The 11,869-nt window shown below is 40.3% G+C and overlaps 1 protein-coding gene across 1 annotated transcript; it reads right to left on the reverse strand.

The window, feature by feature from the left end:
• Window positions 1–221: 221 nt before the first annotated feature.
• Window positions 222–10,842, reverse strand: LOC129602710 (protein sprint-like). The gene is made up of 9 exons (XM_055501820.1): window positions 10,418–10,842; window positions 7,871–8,010; window positions 7,023–7,364; window positions 6,399–6,553; window positions 5,856–5,953; window positions 2,537–4,390; window positions 1,604–1,776; window positions 1,238–1,460; window positions 222–612 (listed from the first exon to the last, which is right to left on the reverse strand). Exons 1-9 carry the CDS (start codon window positions 10,425–10,427, stop codon window positions 497–499), a joined length of 3,111 nt encoding a protein of 1,036 aa, XP_055357795.1. The 5' UTR covers window positions 10,428–10,842; the 3' UTR covers window positions 222–496.
• Window positions 10,843–11,869: the final 1,027 nt, after the last annotated feature.

The raw sequence follows: 11,869 nt of genomic DNA on the forward strand, positions 1-11,869 counted from the left end.
TGGTTTGCTGAAGTAGAAGTTCATCGTACATAGAACAGCTTTTATGAGTACCACAATTGCGTCAAACATATCTTCCGTGCGGAGTATCTCATTTACTGCCCGATGAATGCACGTGTTTATTCTGGGCTGTTTGTTGTGATAATAATTTTGATCAGTTCTGACAAGATAATTATATGTTGTACCGCATGATAATTAGTTAAATCCACCATAACATTGTTCGATAGTCTTTACAACTTGCAGATTCAATTTGTCACATTGGCAGTTTGATGTACGACAATAATTTATCGTCTGTAATACAATATTAAAAAGCCTCATCAACAAAGAAATCTCATAAATATTCCAGTAATGCATTGATGATTCAAGTAACTTTTTACAGTGCTCGTGTCATCGTTGAGGCAACACAACACCAGCTTCACGAACAAAAAATACAAATAATTCTCGCAGTTAACACTTAAATAAGCAAAAACTGACGAACTGTTTGCACAGAGAAAAAAGGTCATTCATCGCCGGTTGCTTTTGTTTGCACAAGCAGTGTAAGTATACAATCTGGAAAAAGTGCACGCCATCGATCAAAAGCCGGTAATAGGATCGTCTCTTTGCTTTGAATTATGGCTGCAATAAAACCACAATGTAAAATGAACAAACGAACAAGACACATGGAGTCAAACAATATTATACTTTGTGCCTCGTGGTAATGATTACTAATCGGTAACGGCTATTTACATTGTTTAAACAATAACCCAGTTCACAAATGTTGGCTTTTTTGTATAGATTAATTAGACCATAGCAGCCTTTTTTGTTTTTTTGCTGATCCCGCTGGGTTAGTTCTTTTGCTCCGCAGTTTCAAACACAACGTTTTTAATTGGCTGCTAAACTCAAAATTAGCAACAAAATTCCTAAGATTCCGACCTTTGCATCCAATTACTGAAGCACTTAAGTTAAAAAGAAAACAAATTAAGGCATATATGTATGCAATTTCGCCATTAAATGCGCTGATAAAAAGCCCTTAAAATATAGTTTTTGACAGGATAAGAACAGCTCTTTTAAAATTCTCAATATATGCCATTCGAAGTAGGACAGTATGCGCTACGAGCTTAAATCAGCACCATTAAGTGCAAATAGTCTGCCATTAACATACTGTAATACAAATACACATTTTACTTCTTCGCGCTTGTGTTAAACACGATTACATAAGAGGTGAAACCGCAAATTTTTTCTGGGCTTTTACAAACTATACCTAGAGGGCCCGCATTTATCTGAAGTGTAGAAGAAGTGGCATTTGATGAAAGGTCCGAAGTGGCCGTTAAAAGCTGCACAACATGGTTGGCTAAAAGCCTTTTATCCAAGGGAATCTGTAACGTCTGACTAATCACCGGGCATTCCTCATCATGAGCCACTATCACAGTTATCTGCGCCGGAACCAGACATTTGGCCACGGCGTCCGCTATGCGTAATTTGCTCTGAAAAATAGGATGTTGATTTCAGAAAACTCCCCTCAATGTCAAGTTGATTGGTGCCGCCCGAAGCGGTGCACGCCGGCCGGCCAACTAATATTAGTCTCAATTTTATAAATGAAACTACCCTCTGTACTCAGGCCGCTTACGTCAGTGGCGAGGTATTTTAAAACCGTCGTAGCACAGCTGGCAGCGAGAAGGACCGGAAAATACGATGCCGACTTGAATTCGACCGGTTGTAGATGCCACATGAATTCCAGATGAATCTCAATGTTGTAGGCTTTGCTTTTGGTGATGGCCACAGCAAAGGCAGTGATCACGTCTGTCATGAACAACAAGAGCCAGCATTGAAAAATAACGATTATCATAACCCCATGTGCCATGTGTGTAAGAGATACGAGTGCAACAACAAGAGACCGTATTCATCGCATAATAATTCTTTAAGTGTTTGCTTAAGTTTATCATTAGCCGGAACGTGATCGCTTAGAGATGGATGTAAGCCGCTATCTAAGGCAGCCTCGGTTTAGGTCATGTCCGACTATCGCACAATAGCCACGAAAAAAACGCCATCGTTGACGTGCGACAAAAGTTGTTTTTCATCTGCTAACGGATCATATGCGCATCGATGCAGTCAATATGCACTTGAAAATTTAACACGGTATAAAATCAAAATCGGCGTTAACGAAATCACTTTCACTACCTTTAGGCAACATTCATAAACTTAAAATAGTAGAATTAAATGCCTGACCTTAAAAGTCATTTTAAAAATTATTTAATAAATTAAATTCACGCACTGGCAGTTATTATGTAAATCAAGCGATAGCGAACAATAGAATTTTTGATTAGGTTGCATGAGATCGGCTTTCATGTATTTCACAGAGTATAGAAATCTTGTCGGGAAAGTGATACCATCCTGTGAGTGTGTTCGAACGCGTGTCCGTCTATATATAACGTTATCGACGCGTAAACGCTCATTTCACAGGTAAAGGCATTTTCGCATGACACACCGAACAGAATGTGTGCCATGTGTTTATGTCTGTGTAATATTGAGTCAAGAAAGAGTAAACAAACCCAAGCCATACCTGTAAAACTGCAATCCAGCGGGTTGGCCTCAATGCCGAATACATCCGAAAACACAGTGAATAATTGTTTTCCCTTCGTCAATAAACTCTGCGCTTCGGCAAAATTTCTGAAATGTGCCGCTATAGCTGAAAGCTTGTCTATCACAGAGTACAGTATCTCCGGCTCAATATCATCCGCCGCTAAATCCCGACTGTCCAGCACCTGGCAGCCCTTTTCCAACCGGGCCAATTCACCGGATGCGCCTAATTGCGCTTGGATATTCCACACCAGCTGCGCGCTGAGTGGCTCCACCACCAACCGCTGCACAGCAGCATTCACATACAAATCTAAACTTAATCTCTTCACGTCGACTTCTCCCATAACATCCCGCAGCGAAAAATCTTCCAAATCATGGCGATGCTGGGTTAAAATATACTTTTCCACCGATGCACAAAATACCTTCACGTCATTGAATACCATGACGACATTGTCAACCGGGGCGGGTGCCAGTTTCTGCACAAACTGACCGATTAGTAAACTGAGCGTGAAATCTGCACGGCACGTTTTCGTGATATAGTTGACAATTCTCTCCAGAGAAATATCGTGCTGTATATCCCGTGATAAATCGCTGAATTCACTGAACGTACGTGAGCGTTTGGGCGAAGTGCCCGATGGACTTTTGGATGAGCGGATGGTGAGATGGCGCGCCGCGGCGTAATCCGCATGCGTACTACTGGCACTCGAGCCATCCGAGGTCGTAGTGGGCGTGACTCGATTAACACTCCAGTTGCCATTATCCACTGGCCAGCACTGATCGTAACTGGCCTTTTTCGAGCGGAACACCAGTACTTTCTCTTGTAACTGCGGAGACTCTTTGCTTGGATAACTCTTCGGTAAAGTGTTATTGGTCATGCCATTTAGGCTGATTTTCTTGGATAATAATTTCGAACCGATCCGCTTCAGTGCGGTCACTTTGGACTGGAACGATTCGATGATGTTTTGATCGCGCGATGGCATACATTTGCGCGGCGGTGTATAGGTGACAAAATCGTCAGAATCCGTGCGCTGATCGGGATATTCAATGGCCGTCGGCAATACGGCATCAACCGGTTCATGCGCCTCACTCAGGTCATGGACGGATGAGTACGAGACGGATTCACTGATCACTTCCTCGCCGGTGTCAGTATTATTCTCCGGCACCATATCCTCCACATTCACCGGCAGATTCGGTGCGGAGAAGCGATTGCGGGGCGATACATTGGTCGTTGCTGGGAAACGGCGTTTCCCGCGTCGAATAACCCGGAATTCCTCCTTAACTGGCGGCAGTGGTTCACCGTTGTGGTAGTCATGCAACGATACTGCCGGTGAATGCGAATGGCTACTGTCGACGCCGAGTAATCGCTGGTCATGCAGTTCACTTTCGATCCAGTCGCCCAATGCATCCAGATCACGTAGGGCCATACCGACGGCTTTGGCGCTGTTGGAGGATGTTTCTACGGATGAATGATCATGACTGCCGCCGTCCGGATCGGACATAGCGTAATCGGGAGATTTTGTCCCGGCTAGTGACCAAATATCTTCGTAATCCGATATTTTACTCGACAGCCGACTATTACAGGCATCGGCAGGGACGGTTAATGTCGTGCGGGGCGAGGCGGTGGCGGGCAAATTGCCCGATGATGATTCGGGGGATAAGCGTGATTTGGTTAGACGGCGATTGGAGAAGTGTACCGTGATCGGCGGTGCGGCTGCAGCTGCGTGGGACACGGCTGGTGACGATGACGAGTCGAGTAACATGGAAGGACTGCCAACTGCTGTAGACGCAATGTCAATGTTGACTGCTGCTCTGCTGGTGGAAGCAGATTTCCAAAAGTCTAAAAGTGTAAATACTATATGCTCACCGTGTGTACATCATTTCAGGGTAAGATTATCACTGCGCCGGATCGCATCTAAAGGTGAATACTGAGTGTATACACAAAAAATTCCGAAACGTTTTTCCTAGCAATACTGACCACGCATATAAAATGGCGATCGCACAAATATAAAATACCACGTTAGTGTCGCACGGTAAAATAATATACTCACTTAACCGTAAGAATCAGCACCGGAAAAATTTTCACAGATCAGTCGTGATGAGAAGCGCCGACAGTTCGGAGATGTCTTAGATATAGCACATTACCACAACCGCCAAATACAAAATTCTGTTTCAGAAGAAAAGCGACGACCGTGATACAAAATAGACTAAACAACAAACGTTTGGCACCGCTCGTCTACTTCCGGGCGGAGTTTTATCGCGCATGCGTTTCGCTACGACTAACAAGTGGGTATACGCGCAAGCACTTCACAAGCTAAACGAATCAAGTGAAACCGGCTATCAAATACAACCTTCGCATACAATTGGTGTGTTGATGGGCAGTTATAAATACCAGTGTTTGAGCTGTGTCCTATAAACCATTGGTGTCCGATGTTGCTGTAATTAGTCATTTTTCCTGACGCACAGCCTGCCACTCATAAACTTCTTCGAACGGAAGAAAATATCCGTTAGCTACCAACAAGATTTCATGTCGGATGTAGTAAGTTTTGATTACATACATATTTTCCTCTGACCAAATTTTTACCTATAGGAGGAGGCGCGTACGTAGGCGTGATTTCATGACTACGTTAACAGTGCGGCATCCCTTGAGGCATATGTGACTATCGAGTCGATCTTGTTTTTTAAAGCTGCGTAACAGAAAATTGTAACTTCGTCAGCACTCTGCATATCTGCAGCACTTCCTGCTGTACAATATAGCGTAGCAGGAAGCGACGCCCTTTGAACAATAAGATAATCTTGAATATTAATAATCTGTAACGATCAACAACGAATGTAATATCTATATCTTAAATATAAATTATAATATGTTATTTGAGAATTGTTTGGTGTACCCTATCAACCACAAAATATTGTAACACAATAATAAGTTTCACAAGTAGTTACAAGACTATGTTGAGGAAACTTTAATTTATTCTTATTTGCACCACATCTCCATCCTTTTCTTTGCTTTGGAATTCTTGTACGGATGGCTTTGTTAAGTGGGTATGAATGCGGTCACAACACTACCCAGTAGATGCATAACAGTTATGCTTGACTGAGTGCAGTTTTTAATGTTTAACTCTCACCATGCAGAAGCACCTTTCGCGTTAGCATTTAACGTGGTGTAAAATTTTCCCGCATTTTATAAAAATACTGTCAGTACTTCGTACAACATATATTGTACGCAATTGCAATGCAAACGTCTAGTGGGGCGAAATTAATTTGCCTTTGCAGTCATATTTTATAATAAGTATTTGGGCGTTTACCTGTGAAAGGCATGGATTGAATGATACGAGTCAGTTGATGGTGACTATCCGCATCCTCAACTGCCTTTGGTAGCCGTAAATTAACCGGTAACTCACTTCTGCAATGAAAAATTTGCATTTTTACATTCAGTACAACAGTTTTGGGTTAGTGGACAATTTTCCGCTAATCTTAAAATATGTGACACCTGCGTAGCTTAACAAAAGTTGACAATGAGATGGCCAACGCTAAGTATATTGGTGTGTTTCACAATCTACAGTCCTTCTTATTCCACGACTGGTGAATGAAAATTTATAGAACCATTTTTCCGCTAGGTATACAGAATTGTGTTTGCTGCTACGCGAGTACCTTGTACTTGCATTTTCATGCATGGCGGTGCGTAGCGTACGCACGACAGAACGAAAAACAATAGGGAAGTCATAAAAAATACAGTTTTATTGTGAAATGCAATGCATGCATACAGAGTACGCGCGCACGGTTGCATAACAATAAACAGCTAGGATAGTAAGTGTATAATTTCCACTTGGTAATTGTAAGGGACTAACCGGCTCTGTGCATAATGATGAACCAACAAAGCCAGCGAAGGAAATACGAGGTCTGAGCCTTCAAGCGCCAGTTGCGAGCCACTGGTTTCTATCAGATAATGCTCCACTCGTTGGCGAACTTTAGCAGCTAATTGGTTTGTAGTAGATCCTTCATTCTGAAGAAGGTCAAGAATGTATCGCAGTTTCAAAGTAGGTTTTATAAAGTAGTGATTAACCGTATCTATAAGTACAATACTTCTATACCATGCATACATCAAATACTTACCAAGTATGTCTATTTTATATGAAGTACACAAAATATTTAACCACGGTAAGTAGTACTGGTAGTTGCGGTGAGACATAACCAAAACTTACATTTTTGACTATCTCTAACCACAACAAAAATTAGCAAATAGAAATAAATTCAAATAGTTACAATTAAAAAGCAAACATAATTAACCGTCCAAATATACGGCAAATTTTGTACCGTAACTTAGTTTTAGATAATTTCCATACATTATGGCGGTTATGCATAGCGCATTGTATTTACTCTGAATATTTTATCCTGTCCGAAGGCAAGTTTCGACTTCGGTTTAAAGGAAAGCACATAATTAGAACAAACGTAGTAATAAAAAGGTCACCTACTGGTTGTTGCGTAGTTGTAAGATCCAGGTTTCCTGAGCTGTTTAATACTGTGGTTGTTTTGGAATTGCTAATAGGAATCGTGACAGATAATGCTAATGTCTGCGGTAAACTGGAGTAGCGTACAATAAACGATCCTAGTTCAGCGTTGCGCAACAGCGTCTCAGCCGTCAGCCGGTCAGTTTCCGGTCGAAACCAAATCGATACCGATTTGTCCATTTTCTCCAGCAGTGACATCTTGTCATCACTCGTCGTGTCCGGTTGAGCGGCTAATAGACCACCTGGCTCGCTGCCTCCATCTTCGCTGTGGCGCAGATTTTCTTTGGCATTTGTATCGAATTTCATCTGAAAACACCAAGTTATGCCATACGGGTACAATAACCAAATGAAAGGTGCATAAAAGCAAATAAATATTAATCTACAGATGGCCACACGAAAACGAAATGCACAAAAGCCGGTTTCCGCAAATATAATGTATTCTGTCAATTTAGCTGTACACCGTTCCAGTTTGTCCACGTTAGTTAACGCAGGCATCAAACTATAACGTATACTGCTTTTTTTGAAAAAATGCACATTCTCATGAACGAGTAACGATGAACTTTTGTTTTCACAGATTTATCAATAAAAAAATAAAAGATAAGTGGCATCGTTTTAAGAAGATGTTTTAAAACAAGTAGCCTGGTCGCGCAAAAGATGTTAACGTTGTTGTCATCCGCAAACGTTAAAGCTCCTCAAAAATTTTTTCCGTACACTTTTTTTCATGTAGGTAATTGCTAGTTTTGATTCATAGACATTAAAAATTTATCCCATTGCATAATTTAAAAAAGTAGCTGAGCAAGTAAGTAACTTACGGCTTGCGCGCTGGATTTGGACAGTGAGGAAGTGGACATCAGTGACATGCGTAGATTCTGCGGATCGCCATACACTCCACTCTCGGAATCGCTATAGCGCATTAATTCCGAATTGACATGGCTGAGCATTTGACTGCCCACTGCAACAAATTAGCCGAAAATGTAAATGTTCCGAAAAAAACATGTCCAACAACTATGTACATTTGCGCGTGCATAAGTGGGGCTAGTCTTTGCCGGTGCCTTTGCATGTACCGCCACTGCAGCGTCTCAAGTATGCGGATCAGTTGCAGGACATGCACACATCAATTATGATACACCATAAAATGCTGCAGGAGAAACCAAGTGTGTACATGTGTATACCGCACACGTAATAAAGTGGTTAAAAAAATCCGAGCAACATATTATGCGGTCATCAGCGTAAAAGGCCATATACTGAGCATGCACACGCTATCGGCAAACCGCACACCGATAGGTTTCACAATTAGACTTTGATACCGGCACACAAAAGAAAGACAAAACCAGCTGTCAAAAGGACTGGTCAACATTGGTCAGAGCACTAACAACGCCGTTTACACTTTACCGTACATGTCTAATTTTGTGGGTACGCCTGTGTGTACAGATACATGTAATTAGACTGATAATATGCACTGTACTGTGCTTCATTGGCAAAGAAAGAGTTTTATTTACAAGTCGGTAAACAGTAGCAACATGGCCAAGGAAGTGGAAAAACTGAGAGTAATGTATGCCGGCGCATTTTCATGGCATTCTTATGTGACAAAGCGACCAATTAGAGCGTTAAAATTTTGAGCATTATGATACAGTGCATTTTATTCATGTAAGGCAGGATTTTTCTTTTTGCCTTTACTGCGCCCAGTTAAAGTTTTAATTTAGCAACAGCGACCTGAAACCACAATACACAAATAGAAAATTTATGTATTTATTGCGATTGATTCCACTTTATACTCATTACAGTTATCACGCTTTAATTTTTTTAGCAGTGCATGCACAATTTACACTACACGATTTATTCATAATTTTAAACAATTTAATGACAATGAATGGAACTGACAAGTGAATAGCTGTTTAACGAATATATTGTAACCTCTTGCTGTTACGCAGCAATTGTGGGAACAGTCTGGGAAAAAGCGAAACAATATGTGAAGTATGCTACATATAAACAAAAGCACTTTGAATTTGGTGGTCACTCAGCAGTTTCCCAGATAGAAGTACACTATGTGCGGTACTGCATCTGACTGTAAAGAAAAATGTACTTATTTACAAAACAATTCCGGTTGCGCATATCGTTTATATACCTGAACACTTTCTTACTGATCTATTTTACCTAATTGCACCTTGATTCTGTAAATTGTGATACTCTGTGTTAAGCTCGCTACAGGTTATTACAAATCGTACTGCTGCAAAAATCTTGTGCACTCACAATCAAAGTTTGGCTTGAAATTCTATAAAAGACCATAAAATTCTGTATTGTTATCTCGTATCAAATTTTTAGCTGCATAAATTACGGCACAATTTTATTTTTTCTATCCAATATGCATTTCCAGCTTTCCAATTATGGTGCATGAACCAATAAACATGACACAGATGCAACAATATTACACCAGTCTTACAGCCACAAAACGCCGAAAGCGTTTTTCATTATCAGGCACCTTTATGGTGGTGCATAAACCACTGCAGTTTTTTGTACAATTTCTCAAACCTAAAGGCAGTAATTATTTAAAAATAGGAAAGGCAGCAACGGCATTGGTTCCATATGCATACAGCTATTATATTTGTTCATTAGCCGCATTCTTTAATACACGAAATCGCCGCTGGCTGTGACGACTGCAGAACAGTGAATCCATAATTAGACCATAATAAGATCTATGCAAACTTAAATTTATTGCATTTTGTATCGGATTGCTTGAATTTCTTATTAACTGATATTTAAACTAACGCAAGGCTTAATATGTGGCTTTTTACAACGAATTGCTTAATCTGGGTTACACAACTGACGCATTCTGCTCCAAAAATATAACTTAAAAAGGCCAATTACCCATGGCGTCGGTTACAAAGTCAAAGACCCGAGCATTTGCCTATGCATAGTTGAGAATAATTGGTTTGTGGCAATTAAAACTCAGATTTTATCTATGCTAGTAAATAATGAAACACATATTTTTCGTAAAATTAAAAAGAAAAGGATGCAAGAAAGCCGAATCCTTGTCCAGTGCTCATTTAGCGTGCACAATTTGCAGAGCTGATTGCAAATTAAATCCACATAGGCAAGTAATATTATGGTATCACACTAGCATTATATTTACCGCCTAAACCAAGCTTAAAAATTCAGGTCAACGAATGACAGGAAAGCAACTTAATTCGTACACAAATATAAAAGAAAAAAAGGTGGGCTTGTTATCAAAATTTTGCACTAATATTTTCCGACGTAGCCATAGAATTTGTATTTGCATTTCCGACATGTAATACAAAACAGGTGAAATATTCTGCTGTTGCAAACCTAGCCATCTACAACAAGTCCAGTAACTCACTTACCGGCAGGCATATTGATAAGTCGAGGAGAAGGGACTGCAAATTGCCATACAATTTCACTTGCATTAAAAAATATATCTTAACTCATGGGGCATACGGTGCGTAAATAAATTAACGTTAGTCAACAAAGCACTGCAAAGGTAAATGTTTAGTCAGATGGGAATCTTGAAGCCGCGCTAGCCGGTGACAACAAAGGAGTCCACTGTTGAATGACTGTAGAAAAGTATATTTGGCCATAAATTATCCAAGCACTGCGGCGAAAGTCATCGTAGCGTATGTTGATGAGTAACGATTAGTATAAGTACACGTAGCGGTGGGGTTCATTTGCACCAATGTGCTAGATAATGACCAGCCTAAAAACACTATTTAGACATGTATAAAAAAGTGTGAGACTGGGGCTGGTACTGTGTAATAACGCAAATGTATGGTGAGAAAACTGATCAGCCGACGTATGGTATATTTTGCGCGATGGCGACATAATGCGCTACTGATTCATAAATTCCAACTGAGAAAGTTTGAACAACTTCCAAGTTTTTCCGGCGTTGGCTGCTGCTTTAAGTTACTGCTGTATGTATGAATTGTTTAAGTCAAGCGCCGGCATTTTTCGGCATTTGCTTCTCCATTCCGGCTGAAAATGCGATGGACGAGTCAGAAGCACTTTAACTCTTTAAGATAAGTCCTTCTTCATAAAGTATCACATATGAACCAGTTTCCGCTATAGAGAAAATGTTGACGTAGAGTGGTGTGTTATGAATGCTTAACGGCTATTCTCGCATAAGTAGTGGTCAATCAGCTGACAAACACGAATAGAAAATATCCTCTATGTACACATGTCCCGTGTACCAGATTATGCTGTTCCATCTACCGGATTAATGTTAATCATCAGCGGCAAATATAACACATTTCCTCGCAAAGACGCTCTCGTATGGTTTCCGGTTGTTATGCTGGCACTTCCTAATATTTTGTAGCAGTAATTAATATTACTAATTATACAGGCCCTAATACTAAAACCTGCGACAGTTTCAATGTGTGAACAAGATTACTCGTACCGCTATTACGAGCAAACGTGCACAAAATTTGCATAAACGTTTTTTGAGGCAAAAACGTATAGTTAATCGTGTATTTTTCTCAGGAGAATGTCTTTTAAAATGCATTCCTTGATAGGAAGAAGCCTTGATGCGTTCACCAATTCAAAACATAAAGCAAAGACACTATGCATTCAGAAAAATATACTACAAAGTACATAAAAGTATAGATAGATAATAGATAAAGTATATGTAGTTAAGTACATATATTTTTCTGACTGCATCGTGTCTTTGCACGTCATTTTTTATATTTTGAATTGTATTATGTTTTTTACTGGCAATTTAGCAACACTACAGTACAATTGTTACACGCTGGAGGGTCACTGGAGACCGGTCGGTTTTATCAACAGCAGTTTGTTAACAAAATGCT

Source organism: Paramacrobiotus metropolitanus, unplaced genomic scaffold (assembly GCF_019649055.1).
Source record: "Paramacrobiotus metropolitanus isolate TYO unplaced genomic scaffold, Prichtersi_v1.0 Parri_scaffold0000004, whole genome shotgun sequence".
In the NCBI taxonomy this organism is placed as follows: Eukaryota; Metazoa; Tardigrada; class Eutardigrada; order Parachela; family Macrobiotidae; genus Paramacrobiotus; species Paramacrobiotus metropolitanus.